We start from the raw sequence: 22039 nt of genomic DNA, 5'->3' as shown, positions 1-22039 counted from the left end.
AGCAGGATGTATGGACTTACAGAATTTGGCTTAAGTCCCGATAAAAAGAAAGTTTCTTCTCTAACTATGGCTTGAGGTCACACGCTCTGTAGCCTGCAAGACTTGTTTCATGGCTTGTCAGTTTAATGTTATTTCTTTAAAGGTTTTGATTATGATATCCCAGAGTCTTCCTTTGATTTCTCTCATTGTATGTTGTGTGCTTTTTAACAATTAAAAAAAATGGCAGTTAAGTAAAAATGGAGCCTAGAGAGGTTAAGTCATTTCTCGAGGCTGCAAAGCTTTACCAGGAGGGACTAGAACCCGGGTCAGCCTAACTACGAAGCTTCTGCTTCTGACTGCCCAGTGTGGATTTGATAAGGGCAAGGCTGTGATGTAGACACCCTGGCCCAGCAAAAGACAGAAGGGCACGGTGGTGTGGGAGCTGGGGGTGGACACGGTCCCGGCACCCACAGGCACCAGCCTTCCTCTCCACACACACACTCCCACAGGCACAGCCTCCTACCTACCTGTGCTTGATGGAGTTGCCAAGGTCTCTGCGTGGGATCTGCGGTGACCATCGCGGCACAGAGAGAGTGTCTGCGGGGACAAGGAGAGACGGGAAGGTCAAAGGCTGAGCCTGCTCTGCCTGGGCCCTGGAGATACAAAGGAGCGCCATCGACTGGTTCCTGGTTGCTTCAGCCTGCAGAGTGGTGCCAGGTGGAGCCTCAGTTTAGGTCACGGGCTCCACTCACAGGAGGTCCCCCAGGCAGGGCAGGCGGCAGATGTCAGTCGAGGCAGGGTATGGGAAGTACACCAAGTCGTGCCAGTGCCCAGGAGGAAGCAGGAGGAGCCTAAGCTCAGCATCATTCCATCATTCCGGGAGAAATAGTAACAAAAGAAAAGAAGAAAGGAGGAAGAAGCTGGATGTGTGAAACGATGGGATGGCTCAGTGGATGGACAAAGGTGCCATGCCAAGCCTGAGGACCTTTGATGCCCGGGTCCCACACGGTGGGAAGGAGCGAAATGACTCTTGCAAGTTGGCCTCTGACCTCCACACATGTGACCACACACATACGCAATCAATCAATCCATCGATGAGTTAATTGGTTAAAAGTTATGTTTTTGAAATCTAAAAATAGAAGAGATGGGTGGGCACTGTGGAAAAAAAATACAGCTGAGCATGACCTCGGTTTAACAGTTCTTAGCAAGTGCAACGTGTGGGCTGAGGGACTCCCATGCCAGCACCCTCAGCTGAACACATGGAGAAGCTAAGGCTTGGAGAAGGGGAGTCACTTGCCTGAGGCCATACACCCCCACTCTGCACAGTAGCTGGGAACCGCAGTAGGGGGGTCCCCAAGCCTGCATCCTGGTACACAAAGTTGTAAGGCAGTTGATTCCTCCCTGGAGTCCCTGCTCTGCAACACTTCCCTCACTTACTTACTTATCATTAGGATAAGGACTTACTTATCATTTTATGTCATATACTTTTGTTGTTGTTGTTCAAATATTTACTTCAAAAGCCCAGCATGGTGATAGGTGTTTGTAATCCCAGCACTTGGCGGCAGGGCTAGGGGTCGAGGCAGGAGGAGGATGGTGTGCATGAGGCCAGCCTGAGCTGCATATAACAAACGCACAAGCAAAAGCAGAAACTCTATATGGAGAACCCTTTGTATACTGCAGACAGCGGCTTTCAGAACGTCAGGCTGGGTGTGGCCTAAACTCATGCTAGAGCAAGCTCGGGAGTGCGGACGCCTCGATGAACGCAATGAAGAAGGAGGTAATGGGTGGGTAGATACGTAGGTAGGTGGAGGAAGGAGCATGTGAGATGGAGACTAGACGGATAGGTGGGCAGCTAGGTGTATGAATGGATGATGTTGGGTGGGTAGATGAGTGGATGGATGGATGGATGGATGGATGGATGGATGGATGGATGGATGGACGGACAAACAAGAATGAGAAAGAAACAACAAAGCACACAAACTACAGACTGGGTGCCTGGCACTGGTTTTTGTTGTTGTTGTTTTGTTTTCCTATCCACCCCTCTTCCTCTTTTTCTTTTTTTTTCATGCTTTTGGCTAAATCTGAGCAAACCACATAGTCACAAATGACCAAGTTCTCCATCTTCTGAAACCTTGATCACAAGCCCCTCTCCCACCTCACTGCTCCCCTCACTGGCCTCCTGAAAGACCTTGCAGGCAGCAGATATAAAACAGCAGCTGCCTTAGACAGACAGGGAGAGGGGCAAGTGGCCAACCCTGCGCCAGTGCCCACTTCTCGGCCAGATGGATGGAGCCTGCTGGGGGTGTCAGGGCTGCATCTGCAGCCCTTGATTGTTCATAGCCATTGTCATGGAGCGTGCTCTCATTGGGGAAGCTGGGCATGTCAGAACACATCCAGGAGCATGTAAGCCCAGCCTATTCTCCTTCTATCTAGTGATGGTCAGAGCCATCTGAAAGCTGTTTTCGGAAACCTCTACGCTGCCCTCGAGAAGCTGAGGCCCTTTTTTGCATGGGCTGAAGATTTTTCAAGCCCCAAATGCTAAAGAAAACTGAAGAAAGAGGCAGTGTGATATACCCATAAGACCCACAGCCTGCGGGACGTTTACAGTTCAAAGCCCAGCTTATGGCTTACTTCTGTTTCTGGGGGAGATGAAACAGAAAAACAATGTTCTTTAAAAATATTTCTCCATTTCGGAAAAAAAAAGCACCTTCAACAAATGGTGCTGGTCTAACTGGATGTCTACATGTAGAAAAATGCAAATAGATCCATACTTATCACCCTGCACAAAACTAAAACCCGAGTGGATCAAAGACCTCAATATAAAAACGACACACTAAACCTGTCAGAAGAAAAAGTGGGGAAGAGCCTTGAACTCATTGGCACAGGAGACAGCCTCCTCAACAGGACACCAACAGCAGAGGCTCTAAGATCAACAGTCAATAAATGGGACCTCATGAAACTGAAAAACTTCTGTAAAGCAAAGGAACAAAATGACAGCCTACAGCCTGGGAAAGGATCTTCACCAATCCTATATCTGACAGAGGGCTAATATCCAGTATATATAAAGAACTCAAGAAGTTAAACAACAACAAATCAAGTAATCCAATTAAAAAAAAATGGGGTAAGAGCTAAACAGAATTCTCAATAGAGGAATATCGAATGGCAGAGAAACACTTAAAGAAATGTTCAACTTCCTTAGTCATCAGGGAGATGCAAATCAAAACGACTCTGAGATTTCATGTTACACCCATCAGAATGGCTAAGATGAATAACTCAAGTGACAACATGCTGGAAAGGAGCTGGAGAAAGGGGAACCCTCCTCCACTGCTGGTGGGAATGTAAACTTGTACAACCACTTTGGAGATCAATCTGGTGCTTTCTCAGACAACTAGGAATAGCGCTTCTTCAAGATCCAGCTATACCACTGCTAGGCATATATCCAAAAGACACTCAAGTATACAACAAGGACATCTGCTCAACCATGTTTGTAGCAGCTTTATTCGTAATAGCCAGAAGCTGGAAACAGCCCAGATGTCCCTCAGTTGAGAAATGTATACAGAAATTGTGGTACATCTATACAATGGAATATTACTTAGCGATAAAAAACAAGGAAATCATGAAATTTGCAGGTAGATGGTGGGAACTGGAAAAGATCATCCTGAGTGAGGTATCCCAGAAGCAGAAAGACACACAGGGTATATACTCACTCATAAGTGGATACTAGACATACAATATAGGATAAACATACTAAAATATGTACACCTAAGGAAGCTAATCAGGAAGGAGAATTTTGGCTAAGATGTTCAATCCCCATTCAGAAAGGCAAAGAAGATGGACATCGGAGGAGGGAGAAAACAGGGAACAGGACAGGAGCCTGCCACAGAGGGCCTCTGAAAGGCTCTACCCTGCAGGGTATCAAAACAGAAGCTGAAACTTATAGCCAAACTTTGGGCAGAGTGCAGGGAATCTTAAGAAAGAAGGGGGAGATAGAAAGACCTGGAGAGGACAGGAGCTCCACAAGGACAGCGACAGATCTTAAAAGTCTGGGCACAGGGGTCTTTTCTGAAACTGATACTCCAGCCAAGGACCACTCATGGAGATGACCTGGAACCCCTGCACAGAGGTAGCCTATGGCAATTCAGTGTCTAAGTGGCCTCCATAGTAATGGGGACAGGGACTGTCCCTGACATGAACTGATTGGCCTGCTCTTTGATCACCTCCCCCTGAGGGAGGAGCAGCCTTCCCAGGCCACAGAAGAAGACAATGCAGCCACTACTGATGAGACCTGATAGACTAGGATCAGAGGGAAAGGGAGGAGGACCTCCCTTTTCAGTGGACTTGGGGAGGGGCATGGGTGGGGAAGAGGGAGGGTGGGGTTGGGAGGGGAGGAAGGAGGGAGGTACAGGGGGGATACAAAGTGAATAAACTGTAATTAATAAAAATAAAAAATAAAAGGAAAAAAACGTTATCTATCATTTCAGTACGGGGGAGGCACGGAAGCCCTCTTGCATACGTGTGCAAGTGCGCGCGCACACGCACACACACCTAGGTAGTGTTCTCAATGTCCATAAAATAGGAGCTTCCACTCCCTTATATAGAATATCTGGAGATTTCTGAAGATATTCTTGGGGTATCATATTGAGCAGAGGAGTTTGCCATTGGCAGCTAGTGGGGTGAAGCCAGAGGTGCTGTTTAGCATCCCATAATACACAGGTCAGGCATACAGTCAAGAAGTTAAAGCACCCAGAGTATCACCCGCACCAAGCTGAGACTCCTGATCTGGAAGTTTCCGCAACTGCCTCCCCTGAGAAAATAACGCATGCTCAGATGACCCAGGCTGGGGGTGGTATGGGGGCGGGGCGGGGCGAGGAGGGGTACAGAGCAAGTCGTCTTGGGCTATGAGCGTCTCCCATTAGCTCTGTGTGGTACTTAGTCCCCATCTGGCCCCTTTGCTCAGGGCAGACGCAATTAAGCTCCGGGGCTGGCTTTCATTTCCCGGGCTAGGCTGGAGGGCTGCATCCTGTCAACTGCATTAAGCAGCGAAGCCTCATTAGTCTGGAGCCGTCACTCCGGGGCTCGGCTTCGTCTGTGGGCGTGAGACTCGGACTCCAAGAGCCTATCTCTGCTTCCTTTGTTTGGGTTTCATTAAACTTGCCGATGCGAGCCTCAGAGCAAAGGGAAACTGTTGAAAGAGAAGAGGAGAGGGGGGAAAAAAAAGATCCTGCGGAATGGAGGCCTTATCATAACAGGGAAGGCAAATAACATTTACGGCAATTAAACTGATCTAGAAACTTCTGCTTAACAACCAAAGCGTCTATTAAGATGTCTCCGTGGCCGGTGCAAGCCTCTTTCCCGCTCTAATTTTCTGATAACAAGACAGTCTTGCTCAGTGCTGCCTTCATCTCAGGGGAAGAATAATGGATGCCTGAGATATTCCCCCTCCCGGCAAAGGAAAGAGAAAGTTGGGAGGAAGAATGTCCTCAGCCCTAGGTTAGGGTGTGGAAGCTCTTTAAGAAACCCAACGGAACAAGGGACACAAACCTGGAGCCCCCGCCTTTGAGATAACCTTGGCAGTCAGAGAGTCAAACAGAACACCTCACAGAAGAGCGATGTTAATGAAGTGTCTGCATTACATAATTTTTTTTTTGTTTGGTTTGGTTTGGTCGGGTTTTTGAGACAGTCTCTGCTGCGAAGACCAGGCTGGCTTCAAACTTGCTATGTAGCCCAGGCTGGCCTTGAGTTCATAATGCCACTGCTTCTACCTCCCAAGTGCTGGGATTCCAGACAGCTACCGCTGTCTGGCCCACATGATGTATGTTTGCTATAAAGCTTCAAGCTCTGATCTGGAGGGTCTGAAATCAGGTGTGTGTGTGGGGGGGGGTGAGAGGTATGAAAAGATATCAGACAAAACTGAAGGATGAGAAAGCAGAGGAAGAGAAGAATGCAAAGGGAAAGAAATATGGAGAAAATCAGAAATGAGAAAATAGAAAGCTGGCTGTGGTGGCCCGAAATCCTAGCCACTGCTAGGATGAGGTCAAAGGCTCACAAGCTCCCAGGCAGCCTGGGCTATGGAGTGAGTTCAAGAGCAGCCTTGGTGACTTAGGCAGACCCAGTCTCAATAAGTGAAAGTGAAAGGGGGGAGCCTGGGGATTTGATTCAGTGGGGGGTTGCTTGCTGAGTGGGAAGCCCTGGGTGCTTCCCTAATAACAAAGAAACAAGAAGAGGGGAGGAGGAGGGAGGGAAAGCCAGGAGAGGGGAGAGGAGAGTTGGGGGAAGGAAATAATCAGAGCGTTCTGGTGAAGGTCACTGAATGCCCAGTGCCATTGTAATCCAAGGTCCTCACACATCCTCACTGAGTTCACACACCACATCCACTATCCCACTGGAGCCACGTGTGGTACCAGCCGTGGCACCACGTGTGACAGTGTACAGATGTTGGCAGCCTATCAGCCACCATCCTCTCCCCTCCGCTCATCAGCAAGACACTGAGAAGTCATCCCATTTGTCCAAGGACAGATGAAGATCGCACAGCTAAGACTCAACAAGCAACAGCCCATTTTCCTGGTGGGCACACTGAGGCTTTACCCATCAACGCCTCCTACCGCCATCTGAGATGAGCAGAAGAGGGGATGAATTCCAACCCACTTTAAGCTCTTTGGAAACTGCCAACTGAAATAAAATGCACCCTTCCTCTGGGTCAGGTTATCTGCACCTCAGTTTTCCCGTGAGACCCTTTGTAGACCTTCTGAGCTATACGGTTAGCCCTTGGATGTGGTTTCTAAGCTACTAGATTTGTAGCGATCTGTCAGTGCAATGGTACAAAGCCCCACACAGCTCCCGTCTTGTGCTAAACGTGGCTTGGAGAATCAGAGACATAACGAACAGTGTAGGCAAGTTTTCTATGCTTCAGAATCTCCTGGGGAAATAGAAAGCAAGTGACTGAACAAGAGAGAGCCTTCTGGAAAAACAGAACAGTCCAGACTTTGGAGTTTTAAGGCAATGGGAACTTGGGCTTAAACTCTAGTGTAGCTGTAGGCTGCGCCTGGCATTAGAAATTTATGAGCTCCCGGGTGGTGGCCAAGGGGAGGAGATCCAGCCCCCAATTCCAACCAATTCTAAGGTGAGAACAGAAGAGACCCAGAGCAAGCTAGCCAGAGAATAGCCATGTGGGTAAGCTCTGGGTTGGTCTGAGAGACCCCGCCTCCGTGAGGCAAAAGACTGATCAAGGCTGATTTCCAACATCAGCTTCAACACACGTGGAAAAAGAAAAAGAATCCTTGGTATGAAAGTAAAGGTGCTAACGCCATCTCCAATTTACAGATAGCAATGTGAGGCAGATCTAAGATGTGGCTGCAGTGAGTCCTCGCCGGCCCCTGACCATCACAGCTGCTTGATGGTCTGACTGGAGAGCTGCATGAGGTCATGTGCACAGAGCTTTAACTGCTGGACTGCTCGGGACAGAGCTTCAATCACTGTGCAGGTCCCAAGTGAGGGTGGCCTGTATCTGACAGGAAGACTCAGGGAGGCAGGATTTCTATCCCGCCTTCTGGTTTTCGAGGGTCTCAGTCTCTCCTGGCAGAGCATGTGGCTGGAAAAAGCTGCCCTCCTTCGTGGTCAGTCAGGAAGCAGAAAGAAACGAGCTGGGTTGTGAGCTTCAGTGCTGCTCCTGTTGACCCACTTCTGCCTCAGGAACAAGCACAGCCCTGGGAAACCGTGTCCACGGAGCACAGCCATCCTGTTCAGAGTCTCCAGCTACTGCTGGGCAGACTTCTGAAGCCAGTTCCTATAAACCCTAAGCCATGTTCCCCATCTATCATTGTGTCCCCTTCTGAGGCAAATGTGACAGTCATTTTAAGCACCAAGCCTTCCTAGAGTCGGCGTGAATGAGAAGCAGTCGGTGGAAGTCTCTAAAGGCCCTGCAGAGATGAGGCATTTCTAATCTTTCACCATTACCATGGAGATAAAGACCTGAGCGCAGAACATTAATATGAACAGTCAGCATTTATTGAGTGCCTGCTGTATGACAGGACCCACGTTATGTAATTTGGATTCAGGATTCCATTTAATACCATGGTTGCATGTTAAGTGGAGAAGGCGAGGTCTGAGCCAGAGAGTCGATATGGAAAAAAACGTAAACAAAATTGAAGTTCCAAACGGTCCCTTTCATTTCAGGGATGAGACGGATTGAGTGACAACTTAGCCACATTCAGATAGGCTAGAAAATTCTCTGAGCCCAAAGATATCTGCAACTAATAAAACTTAAACCTTTAAACCTTCCATTTGAGGCCACAGGCCGGGCACCAGCCGAAGTCGCACTGATCTATCTGAGGTACCCAGCAAGCCTTGACTAAAGCTGCCCATACCCTTCACACAGCAGGTAAGAACTCTATTATCATTAATATCCAATTCAAATATAACATATCAGATCTAAAAGCATTTTAATTATGTACTGTCTCCAAAGGTCACAGCTCTGTGATGCTTTGGGAGCTGATTGGAGTTTATTCATAGACTAAGACCTAACTTTCTCCCGAGACAAATACAGACCACATCCCAAGCACCAAACATCAACCCAGAAGTCTCCTGACAACGTCACATGGGGCCACACAGCACTGGCTAGTGCCTTGGCAAAGACGGGTGTGAGGACTAAATGTCACTGACAGGCTGATGGCCTGGCTTGCTGGATAAAGGCCTTTGTTACCCCAAGCCTGACCACCTGACTTCAGATCCACATGGTGGAAGAAGAGAACAGACTCCCACAACTTCTCCTGAGTGCTACATACATGCCAACCCCCAGCACACAAAATGAGTCAGAATCAAAGAAAATTGGGAGCCAGCTCACCAGATAAGGGTGCTTGCCACAAGGCTGGACAACCTGTGTTTAATCCCCACAAGGCAGAAGGAGAGAAGTGCATGCAAGCACACACACACACACACACACACACAAAATATCATTCTAGAAGATTCACTGTCAACCTGGCTGGGTTTGGAATCATTGAGGAAGCCCATCTGTGGACACACCCACGTGGGTGCTTCTGGGGAGGTTTAAATGAGGAGAAAAGACCTACCCTGGGTGAGGCCGCACCACACCTCGGGCTGTGATCCCAGACTGAATAAAAAGGGACACGGGAGAAAGTGATCTGAGCACCATCGTTCCTCTCTCTCTGCTTCCTGACTGTGGGTGCCATGTGACCAGCCACCTCAGGATCCTGCCGCGTGCCTTCGCTTTGATGGCTGCAGCCTCAAGCCATCAGACACTGCAAACCGTTCCTTCCTGAAGCTGCTCACATCGGGTGTTTTGTCGCAGCTGCGTGTCCCCTGCACCGTGGATTCTGGCGCCGTGCTATAGAGAAAGCCGTGGCAGAAGGGTTGACGGTGATGCTCGGATGAGATTTGGTAGAAATGCCTATAAGGATTTGAGGGGGGCTGCTGAGGACTCCCTGCGGCACTGAGGCCAAGTAAGAGGCAACAGTGAAGCTACCTGTCTAGGTTTGGGGGGTTCTGGCAAGAAGCGACTTGAGGGAAGAAGGGTTGACTCTGGTTGCCATCATGCAGGACAGTCAGTCAGCTGGTTAGCTGGCTTGCTCACAGGGCCAGGAGGAAAGTCGGGACAGGAACGGAAGCTGGGCTATCACTGTCAATGCCCACCTCCCCAGAGACCCACTTCCTCCAGCCAAGGCACCCTCCAGGAGACTGTAGGACCTTCCAAAGCAGTGCCACCAGCTGAGGATGGACTATCCAATCATATACCCAAACCCCAGCACGAAATGAATGGAGCTGCCAAGGTCAAGGCAATGGCCTCATGTGTGGGCTCAGGGTAGAGACCTGACCTAGAACATGAGGCTCCCGACGAGACAGAAACAGCCAGTATTTCTGAATGAGGAGCCCTAACAAGGGCTTTATCCACCCAGTGCAACGTGGGAGGGAGAACACAGAATTTTCAAGTAGGCAGATGTGTGACCAGCACCAGCTCTGTCACTTACGAGCTGAGGGACCTTGGGTGCCCTTGCTTCCCCGACTCTCTTATAAAAACGGGAATCAGATTCTCCTTATGGGGCTGTGAGAGGGCTGCAGGGAGCCATGATCAGACCTCCCTCGGCACAGCGCCTGATGCATTGCTGTTACTGGTCTGGTCGGTAACATCATCATTCTTCCTCTAGAACTCACAGGCCAGCTAGAACAAGGCAAAGCTTTCTGCCCACTGTGATTCAGGGCAGAGGCCAGCGCACTTGACCCTTGAGTCTAATGAAGCCTGTTGTCGGCTTCTGTAAATATACTTTGATTGGCACATAGCCGCGCTCAGACACTGACGTGTTATTTGTGGCTGCCCGCTTGCCTTGCAGGAAAATCGAGCGGCGATGACGGAGGCCACATAACTCACAAAGCCAAAAATAGTGACCAACTGCACTATTATAGAAAATGTTCACCGAGGCCTGGAGACTCATTTCCTTGGCCAACCAAAAGATTTCTTCCTACACCGCCTTGCAGTTGCTCGGCCTGGATGAAGACTCACTTCTACGACTTGGTAATGGAAACCCTTTAACAAATGACAAAGCCAAAATGCATATGAGTCCCCTCTGTTCACACAGCAGCTGCCGATCACAGGGAGAGCCACAATAGTCGTAGCCTAAACATTAGCCCTAGGGGCTGAGGACATGCTGCACAAGCATGAGGACATGAGTTCAAATCCCCAGCCCCCATGTAAAAAAAAAAAAAAAAGGCAGATGTGCTGGTACGCATCTGTAAGTGTAGTACTGGGGTTGGGAGGCAGAGAAAGGGGGATCGCTGAGGCCCACTGAGCAGCCAGCCTAGCTGAATAGGCAAGCTCCAAGAAAGAGACTCTGTCTCAAAAAATAAGGTAGAACATGACTGAGGAAGACACTTAATACCAACCTCTGGCCTCTACATGAGTACACACATGAACATGTACACAGATGCCACATACAGATGGCTAAACCTAGCCTGTTTCTCCCTCCATTTCTTTGCTCTCTCTTCCTCTTTCCCTCCTTCTTTCTTTGCTTCCTTTTGTTTTTCTGAGACAGAGTCTCATGTGTCTGAAGATGGACTTGAACTCCCGATCCTCCTGCCTCCACCTACTGAGCACTGCAATTACAGGCATGCACCACCATGCCCAGCTCAGCTTGTGTTCTTCCCTACCCCCTGCTGTCTGCTGGTGGAATATTCCCCGAGACAATGATGGCAAGTCACTGCTGAAATCATGTCAACTCTCGGAGCAGAGGAACAAGAAAATTAACTCCCGCTGCTGCTGTCTGGCTTCATTAATGAGATTTTTCTAGTTGTTACTTTATCAAAGCAGAGAAAAGACCTTGAGGATATGTGAGCCAGAGTCGGAGGTGGGTGGTGGTTACAGGGGAATGAGGATGAAGGAGATGCCTCTGGGGAGTGTATCCAGGTGGAAAAGTACCCTGGAAGACAGGTGAGTGTGGGGGAGGGGTTGGAGGCACCAAGCAAACAGTAGCTGAAAGATGGGGGAGGCAAGGCAGTGTGTGGAAGGGAGAAGCAGGAAAATAGAGTGTGGCAAGAAGACATCACAGGAGGGGCCCTGCCCAAGTTCTTATCACTGTCCCCTCTGTCTTGGTGCTTGGTAAGGTTACAGGCCCTAGAGGAGAACCTACTACTGCCACTTCCCTACCCCAAAACAATTGCCAACGGAAACCTCCTTACACCCACAGAGAAATACAGCTCTCAAGCCACACCTGAGAAGCTTCCTTTAGCGGCAGATGGAGACTACTACAGAAATCCCACAACTAGTCAAAACACAGAGACCACGTGCCACGGGGTGTCCAACCCGAACTAAAACATACCTGTACCTGAAGCTCAGGGGACACCGAGGAAGAGGGGATGGAGAGGCTGTGAGAGCCAGCACAGCATACACCTTCTGGAGACTGTCTTCTAGGTATGACAGGGAGATGCACCCACATAATCCTAGCGATATGGTCACCCAGACAAGATCTACACAGTGACAACACCAGCCGACATGACAGCGTGGATGAGAGAAATCTTTCCTAAGGCTTCACCCACTAGGAGAAGAGCTACAGGAAATCAATGGCTTCGGAGAGAGGGAAAATTAGTTTTTTCCAGGGATGAGCCCCCTGACAGATTATCCAATCCCAAGTGGTCAGTCCTAAACACAGGTACATATGAGCAACACTAAATGAACTCATACACACAAACACACACACACACACACACATACACACACACCAATATAATTAAAAATTGAAAAATTGGCACATTGAACAGGGTAAGGGACTAGAATTATGCTTTAAAAGTACTCATGTATAAAATTTACAAAAAAAATTAAAAAGTTTAACTTAAAAATAAGTTAAACAAAATGGCACTTCTGGGATCTAGCAGAAAGGTGTGGCCATTTTTATTCTGATACCTATTTTTTTTTTTTTTTTAATGACTGCTACCAGCCAGGCATGGTAGTGCACGCCTTTAATCTCAGCACTCAGGAGGCAGAGGCAGGAGGATCTCTATGAGTTCAAGGCCAACCTGGTCTACAGAGTGAGTTCCAGGACAGCCAGGGCTACACAGAGAAACCCTGTCTCATAAAAATAAAAACAACAACAACAAAAAACCACCATTGCCCTGGCCTCTGAATCCTTACAGGTAATTTCTCCCTTCAATTCACTGTCAACCAAATTTGTAGACAGAGAAGGCATTGTTCTATTGTGGAAATGATGGATGGAGAATCTAAAATGTAAACAGTCGGCTGGGGAGATGGTGGGAGGTGATGGAGGCTGGGGACAGTGGGAGCCAGCAGGAACCAGGAGTGATAGAAAAAGTGAGGTCATGTGCTGTCATTCCTAGATGGGAGGAGGTGAGGGAGCTCTGCCTCTTCCAGGATCTGAAGACAGTCATTTTTGGAAGCCTCCTTTCATTCGTTCTCTTCCCATGTTTTCACAGCTTTGAAAAGCAGAGGGGGACTCGCCAGGATGCCAGACTCATCCAGTGTAACGAGATGACACAGCTGTGACAGAAACAGAACTCAAGTATTAACATCAAGTAATCTAAATTGATCCTGAGGGTAAGAGCCCTGCCTGGCCCTATTTGGGGTGAGTGCTTGTGAGATCAACTGTCCACAGGGGATTCATGGTCCAGGGAGGGATCCCTCACCTGGGATTCAGGGGGCAGGGTCTTGCCTACAACGCAAGTAGCTGATAGCATGGCCTTGGAACCTTGGAACGTGGGACAATCCAAGGTCATTGTCGCAAAGACCTCCATTACAGTGGGCAGGAAGGAAGTAGGCAGCCCTTCCCCAGGTATGTGACAGAACTAAGCGAGGGCTGTCATTTGTTACCATCCTAGCCTTGGCCCAGCATTCCCTGGGGCATATTCTCCTCATAACACGAAGCTGCAGTGTGTGTTTATGGGGGCACAGGTGTGTGTGTAGGCGTGGGAAATGAGTGTCTGAATACGTGCACATGCACAGAGAGGCCCGAGGACAACCTGAACTGTCGTTCTTTAGATGCCATCCACCTCATTGACCCTCACTGACTTGTAATTCATCCAGGAGGCCAGACTGGCTATCCAGCAAGCCACAGAGATCTACCTGTCTTTGCCTCTCCAGCACTGTGATTACAAATGTACACCACCTGGTACATGGGCCAGGGAGGGGTCACTCACCTAGGACAACGGAAGTCCTGAGCGTGATTCCCAGAACTCACGTCTTAGAAATGCTGATCCTGAGTCGGCGAGGTGGCTGAGTGAGTAGATAAAGGAGCTTGCAGCCAACCCTGAATTCTATCTTCAGGACTCACATGAGGAGGAGAAAACTGACTTCGGTAAAATATTTTCTGATTTCTACATGTGGGCCGTGAAACGTGAACCCCTCCCCACCCTAAACAAATAAATAGATAAATGTGTTTGAATGTGAATGGCCCCATAGCTTATTTGCATGCTTAGTCCCCAGTTGGTGAGCTGTTTGAAAAGGATTAGAAGGACTAGGGGGTGTGGCATGTGTCATTGGGGAAGGGGCTTTGAGGTTTCAAAACTCTATGCCAGGTCCAGTCGTTCTCTCTCTCTCTGCCGGCTCCTGTGCCATGCCTGGCTGCATGCTGCCATGCTCCTTGACATAATAATGGAATAAACTGAAACTGCAAGCCAGCCCCCAATCAAATGCTTCCCTTTTTAAGAATTTCCTTGGTCGTAGTGTCTCTCCACAGCAATAGAACCCTAACTGAAGTGAATGGATTTTTTTTTTATCTTAAACCACGAGCTTCTAGAGAGACTAAGTGCCAACCACTCAGCTTCAATGCATCTGGGCAGCATTTGGCTTTCTGCTGGGATGAACCACTAACCATATAGTGTAACCCAGGCACCAAGCAGCATCTTTTCTCTTCCATTTTCTGAAGGGCTTATCAGGAGTCCCATCCTATCCTGACTCCCCCTCTGTATCCACCTCCCCAGACCTGCCCTATACTGAGACCTCAGCTAGAACAGCTGATCATGGGGCACCCACCCCACCATGGATGCAAACTGCAGACCACTGCCTCCTCCACACCTCCATCTATGCTCCTGTCTTCCTGACAGGAGGCCGGTAGCTCTACACATTTCAGCCTCTCCCAACTGTCCTTTACGATGGGTGCCATAGATGAAATCCTTCCCAAGGTCCTGGAATTCATGCCCATATTTGCATCATTCCCACCACCTCATCAGGGAGGCTGTGTGGGTTTCATGTGTAGACAAGGGCCCCTAAGCTCTGAGATCCAAACACAGGGACAGAGCTGTAGTAAGAGGCCTTAGTGCCACCCGGACTGTTGTGTCGCTTCTGCACCAGCAGCCTGGTAAAATTACTCTGGTTCTCTGAACTGAGCTCAGCCTAGTGACAGTCCCCAACACAGGCCAGGTATGCCGACGTTTGGGCTTCCTCAAACTGTCAGCTACTGGGCCCACCCAGTGAAAACCCAGGCTGATTTCATTCAGCGGTCAGTAATTCTCGGTCAAATCCATTCCACAGCATATTTTTTTTATATAAAATTTTATTGGAACCATTTGTCCATGGCTACAGAGCTAACTAGTCATAACGTAGGCTGTGTGGCACAGAGGCCTGGGATAATCACTGCCTAGCCCTTTGATGAAACCTGTGCTGACCATAATTTAATGGTGCTGGTCTCCAGGTACCTTAGTTACCTTTGTGTCTCTGTGAGTGCAATATCTGAAAGAAAGAAAAAAAAAAAAAAAAAGAAAAACCTGAAGGTGAAAAGGTGGATTCAGAAGCTTTTAAAGGCAGGACAGAGGGACTTGGTGCTGGCAGGTTTTATGTCAACCTGACAAAGGCTAGAGTCATCTGAAGGGAGCCTCAATTGAGAAATGCCTTCATAAGAACCAGCTGTAAGGCATTTTTTAAATTAGTGACTGATGTGGGAGGGGCCAGTCCACTGTGGGTGGGGCCATCCCTGGGCTGGTGGTCCTGGGCTCTATAAGAAAGCAGCAAGCCATGGGGAGCAAGCCAGGAAGCAGCACCCCTCCATGGCCTCTGCATCAGCTCCTGCCCCCAGGTTCCTGCCCTGCTTGAGTTCCTGTCCTGACTTCCTTCAATGGTGAAGAGTGATGCGGAAGCATAAGCCAAACAAACAATTCCCTCTCCAAGTTGCTTTTGGTCATGGTGCTTCATCGTAGCAATAGAGACCCTGACTAACTCAGGCTCCATCTGTGTTGGTGGGGAAATGTGTTAGAGACTGAGACTGTTTACATGGTGATAGAGAAGGAAAGCTTAGAGTGCGTGGCTGCAACCGGGGATGGGACCATAACCTTCAAAGGACCACCCACAGGGATCTGCATCCCTCAATGAGGCCCCAATTCCTCATGGTTCCACAGTGTACCTATATAGAGTCATCATGTGGAGGACATTTCAGGTTCAAACCTTAACACCACAACTCTAAAGTGCCGACCAGTGTGCTGGCCTGAGTGTTCTAAATTCGTTTGCCAAGTGAAGGTGTCCAACAGTCAAGTCTGTATCACCGCCCCTGCCCTGTATAATCAATAAGCAAGTATGGCCGTGATGGGCCCAGGGCGGCACCTTCATGCATAGTTATGGGATGAAGGAACGAATGAATGATCCACCCCGAGGTGAATTCATTTTACAGATAGGAAAACTGACGCATGGGGAATCACCCGAGGACAATGACATCCTGACACTGGCATGAATTCGAACCTCCCTGATGGCATGGCTCCATGGCTGAACACTCTGCCCTGTTGTCTGAACAGATCTTCTAGAAGGAGCTGAGACCCACAACCGGGGTGAACCCCAGGGCTCCCTGCTTGTGCAGTATCCCAGGAGAGAAGCAGGAGTCGGGAGGCATCCTGAAGACTCTGAGAAACATGGGCAGGGCTGATGGCACAAGGCCACCTCCACGGACTGTGTCCTCAACCCCGAGAGTGACGACGATACATGGGAAGAAGCTGGCTTGCTCTGCCTGGCACAGGCTTAAATGAGAATGAAACAAGAGTTGACAGACAGAGGCCCAAATGGCCATCACTGCAAATGTTCCTAAGAAGAGATAAAAGCAGCCAGTCTTGGGCCCCCATCAGTTTCAGTTATAAATGGTTGCGCGCTGAAATTAAACTAGCAGACGCTAGTTTAAACTAGAGGTGACGGGTTAGGGTTTGGCAGGGAGAACCGGAACCCCAGGCAGGGATGTGCAAGTCAGATGGGGTGTTTAGACACAGAAATGATCAAAAGTCCCACACACACACTTCCAAGAGTACAGGGCCCCTCTTTGTCCTTGAAGGCAGAATGGGGTTGGTTTGTAGCATGGAGCAGGGCGTGAAGGCTGGCTCCATGTTGCCTGACCCTGCCATTTGAGGTCTTCCCAATTTTGGTCTTCTTTCTCCATAAAACACTGGGAAGGGAGAAATCTCAAAGCGTCCCCATGGGCTGGATACTGAACTATGAAGCAAGTGATTAGCACACAGTAGGTGTGGGAAAAAAAAAAAACAAACAAAAAACAGCTACAACCAAGGTATCTATTGAGAACTTTCCTAAACAGCCCCTCTCCCTGGTAGATGTGACAAGACATGGGAAGAGGCTCTTGGGGAGGGAGGCCATGAGTGGGAGAGGGTTAGGCACATCCATGAGTTATGGAGAAGACAGAGCTATCTGAGTCTCCAACCATTTATTCCCCTCCTATCAGCCTGTCCTCGGAGCGTGTCCACAGCCCTGGCTCGCCCAGAGTGATGGATGTGGCCCGAGTTCTCCACATGCTACATCATCAATTACTCACACATTTATTGCCTTGAACTGAGTTTATGGAACTTAAATCAGACCCATTTGGAGTTGTCTGAGCTGAAAATTCTCCCCAGTGGAAATGTGACGTTTTTAAATTATGCAGCCACCTTCTACTTAACGTTTGGCGGAAGTTAATCGTCCGTGGGACAAAAGAGCTGCGGAGACGTTCCCCACACAGGCTCATCCTGTGGAATTTACTGCCTTAGTGAGCTCTGTGGGGACAGAGCAGAGGAGCCCAGCCACCAGAGACCCCCAGCCAGGCACCATCGGGTCTGAGCTTCAGACAACTGATGTCTCCCTTTGTCTGAGACTCAGAGCACTGTCCAAAGAGGTGTCATGCCATCTATATTTTTTGGATCCTGTAGAGGCAGCATACTGATGGATCACGTTCTAAGGTCAAGGCATGGGGCTCATATTCCAAAGTGTGTTTTTCTTAAGCATCACTAAGAGGTGGCTAGGATGTCTGTTGATGATGGGCTGTGACGGGCTCTGCCAGGGAGGTCACAGGGGCTGGAGACCTGCCCCGACAGGGTAGGTTCAACATCAGAACACATCAACAGCACGGTGAGGTGGAGCCACAGTCCCCCAAGAGCCCAGAGATAAAGAGAGCTGGCCCTGTAAGAGTAAGCTCACTAACAATAGCAGGTCTGAGGGCACAGAAACAGTGCCTATGGTTTTTCTCATTATTGGATGTGACCCTCAGGGTCACATTATACAGTCACCAATATACAGAGACATTTTGGGGGTTTGTCACAACTCCAAAGGGAAGGGTGATGGTCCAAAGGGCCAGAGGACACTAATCATCATCTTAACAAAGGAACATAACAGCCCCACACAAAGAGTTGTCCAGCTTCATGTGGCCAGAATGGGTGTTTAGAAGTCTCTGTCTGAATGCCCAGACAGGAACCTTGATCTTCAGACTTGAGACAGTCAGTTCAACACATGGACAGATTATGGTGGGTTGAACAGGAAGTGTCCTCCACAGGCTCACAGCTTGGATACTTGGTTCCTAGCTAGTGGTGCAAATTGGGAGGCTGTGGAAACTTTAGCAGGTTGTACCTCAAGGACTAGGGGAAGGTCTATGGGGGTATCTTATCCTTGGCTACTTCCTGTCACTCTCTGACCAGCTCCTCACCATGCTCCCACCAGCAAACTTGAGCTTTGCCCAAGTTCATGAGGCCATGGGACCAAAGGTTGGACCATCTGAAAGTATGAACCCAAGTAAAACTTTCCCCTCTTAAGTTGCTTCTGCAGGATAGTTTGGTCATAGCAATCATAAAAGTAACAAATACATAGATCTAAAGCAGGCTCCATCAACCATGAAAAAAGGCACAACCCAATGTTTCCATGGAGGGACAGAGCTCTCTGGGTTTGGATATGGCTTGAATCCACAGCTCTTTCTTAGTAAGAGCATCCTGATTCCCCATTGGGAATCTGTCTGAAGCTTCGGCAGACTGAGCTCCCATTGGTCCTGGAGTAGAGCATCCTCTTGCCAGGTGTCGTAAGTGGCTTCCTGCTCTGACTCCTCAAATACTGTGATTGGTTCAGACAGAAGCACACAACTCGAGATGGCCAATCTTTCTTACCAGAGAGCTTTATTACCCCCTTCCCTTTCTTCCCCTCCCCTCCCCTTTTCTTTCCCTTTCCATCTTCCCCTTCCAGTAGCTCACCAGCAGTTACACACCTGAGCATCCATAGGAAAAGTTTATCAGATGCAGGAGGAAGCTGGTACCCTGGGAAAGCATAGAAACCAGGGGCAGCCACATTACTGGAGCCCCTCGGCTGCTCTAGACACAAACACATCTTCACTGCATATGTCAAACTAGTTATCATGTCAGGTGTGGTGACCACAACTGAAACCCCAGCCTTTGGGAGACTGCGGGAAGATGACTGATATGCATTCGGGGCCAACCTGGGCTACACAATGAGATGAGGCCCTCCCCTACCTGTGGAAAAGCAGAAGTCATATCCGTTGTTCTGGCCAAGTAGCCACCATCCCTCTCCCTGCTTCATATTCACCAGAAAACCACCAGCTGAGGACTTTGTAGACCATAAAATCTACTGAGCCCTGACAAGCAGGTGGTCCAGTTTCCACATCAGGCTTTAAAGTCTAGCTAAAAGTGTCTCCCTAAATTCCGAAGACTAGGCTTGAATTCACCCTGCAACCCAAGTTTGCCTTAAACTTGTAGTCCCCCTGCCCCAGCCTTCTAAAGGGCTGGGTAGACAAGCCTGAACCCACAGGTCAACCATTTCTGGGAATTTTACACACTCTTAGCTCTGGGTTAATGATTCTCATATGTCATATGCTGAGTCACCGCCAGGCTCCTTAGAACACCAATTACAGCTCAGTTGCCTTGCAAGCATGAGGACCTGAGGTGGTATCCCCAGAAGCCACATAAAAATATGACCAGAGAGACATTAACCTGTAAGCCTAGTGATGGTGTGATGGGATACGCTGATCTCTGGAAGTCACTGGCCTCTCAGCCACTTGGATGAAGTTCTAGGCAATGAGAGACCCTGTCTCAAACAGAAGGTGGGAGGCACCTGAGGTTACCCCCTGACCTCTATATCTACGCCCCACATTGCACCCACACCACACCCACCCCACAACCCCCACACACCACCCCTTGCCAGACACCCCCACCCTCATTGAGATTGGCCGTTTCAGTGACTATGGTGAGAACCAAGGATGCAATTTTCTAACAAGCTCTTCATGTCTCCCATGCAGCTCTCCTTGGGACCGGTCCAGGAGAGTCACCACTCCACACCAGTTTCTCTGCCTTAGCGCTGGAGGCATTTGGGGTGAGGCCACTCGGCCACCGTGTGCACCGTAGAATGTTGAGCAGCCGACGCGTCTGAACCGTGACAAACAGAAACACCTCCAAACACCACTGCAGGTCACTCCAGGTGGCCAACCCTTCTCCTACCCGAGGACCACTGCACAGTGCAGAAAACACTGCACTGACCTCCTCCATGTTGGGGCTGTCAGTGTGGTTACCGGAGACTTAGCAAGAGTGGGTACAAGGGAGAGAGGCGGCTGGGAGGTTGTGGGGACTAAGGAAAGCCCACCCACATTTATTCCTGCCTGAGGGAACCCTGAGTACCACAATCCCGTTATTCACAGGGGCCTTCCCAGGGTGGCCAAGCAGCTTCAGGCCTCACAAGCCAAGAGGCTCATTGCCTTCTTAAAGTCCCCCTGCCCCGACGTTCTCAGAGAAACTGACTTTTCCAGGTGTCACAACCCAACCCTGTAACTGAAGGTGTTAATAGACAGCCTTAGCTCATCATGGATGATGGGCGTGGGCTGGCCAAGGTGCTCAAAACCCATCTGATTGCAGTTACAGAGGATGAAAGGCACCCAGGTTCCTTAGACTCAGCAAGCCAAATCTGAAGGTATAATCTCCTCAGGTTTTCAAAAGCTACGTGGCTGATGGCTGGGGAAAGGAAGAGGCGTGGGAACCGGGCCTGATAGAGGGGTGTGGATGCAATCAGAGGGGCTTTCAGAGTCCCCGGCGCTGGGCCACCTGCCATGATTCTCTACAGAGTCTGGCTCTGAATGTGCCCTGGGCCACACCCCCTCCGCCTTTACCTGCCTGTCCCCATCCTTGTTGAAAGGAGGGCACCCTAATGATGGCTCCGGTCCCTACGATCGCTCTCACTCATGTGAAGGTGGAGGAAAAAAAATAAAAATTCACGAGCCTCATCTATGCCTCTCACCTTACAGGCAGCACAGCCTCAACGCACGCCCGTGTCCTAACCCTCTGTCAATAGGACCTTGATTCTGGAGGGCTGAAATTGGGGTTTTCATGACTGAAAGCCATGCTCAGCCTGACTCTGAGCCCCCACCCTCCCGGGACGGGTGTTGTTCTGCACCTGCTACTTCTTTTCACTCACCTCTTCCCAGGAAGAAAACAGCTCAGGGTGGGGACTCCTGTGGATTTGGGGAGCCAGGTGAGGGGCGGCTGAATCTCTCCACCTCAGATTCTGCTGTGTAAGGCTTGAAACAGGAAGCCCTCCAGGCAGAGGAAGAGAAACTCTGGAGCCAGGCGCTTGGTTCTACAAGTTGGAGCTTTATAAACTTTGGGCAGGTTCTTGCTTAACCTCTCCAGCCTTCATCTAACTCCTGTTCCCTCGTTGGAACCACAGTGTGCTTCTAACGAGAGCAGGCACTTCGTTAATACTCAAAATTTTATTATAATTGTTCTCTCTCTCTCTCTCTCTCTCTCTCTGTGTGTGTGTGTGTGTAGGTCAGAGGCCAACTTGCAGAAGTCAACTCTTGCCTTCCACCATGTGGGTCTTGAGGATCGAACTCAGGCCCTCAGGCTTGGCGACAAGCACCTTTACTACTGTGCCATAAGGCAGGCCCCCAAATCCACACCTTTCTGTGTGTACTACTGAAGACTGACCCGGAGGCTTTTTCACACGCTGTGCAGATTTCCTACCATGAAGCTATCCTCACCTCCTTCTTAATTAGTTTGAGACAGTCTTCTAAGTTACCCAGGCTAGTCTGAAACTTGTAGCCCAGGGTAGCTCCCAGTCCACTCTTCAACCCAGGTTAGCTTTGATCAGGCTTACTAAGTAACGGGGATTGTGGGCATATACCTCTATACCCTTCCCATAGTCCCTCCTGTAGAATCAAAGCTCATGTTGGAGCCTAATACACTGGGATGAATAGTGCTCCCCAACACACACAAAAATGTCATACTTAGAACCTCCAAATGCAACATATTAGGAGACGGTGTCTTTACAGCAAGGTCACACTAGGCTTATGTGACCTTAAACCTAGATGAGAAAAATAAAAGGAAC

The 22039-nt window shown here is 49.3% G+C and overlaps 1 protein-coding gene across 1 annotated transcript in view; it reads right to left on the bottom strand.

Annotated features, from left to right (window-relative positions):
* The window catches only part of Ksr2 (kinase suppressor of ras 2), a 287352-nt gene that overhangs the window by 43723 nt on the left and 221590 nt on the right, over nt 1-22039 (bottom strand). Inside the window, exon 6 of the mRNA XM_055605953.1 lies at nt 507-576. Coding sequence (XP_055461928.1) covers nt 507-576 — 70 coding nt within the window. The remainder of the gene's footprint in view (nt 1-506; nt 577-22039) is intronic.

Source organism: Psammomys obesus, unplaced genomic scaffold (assembly GCF_907164565.1).
Source record: "Psammomys obesus unplaced genomic scaffold, mPsaObe1.curated_primary_1811, whole genome shotgun sequence".
NCBI lineage: Eukaryota > Metazoa > Chordata > Mammalia > Rodentia > Muridae > Psammomys > Psammomys obesus.
Note: the sequence above shows the minus strand (reverse complement) of the source record. Positions and strands in the feature narration are given on the sequence as shown.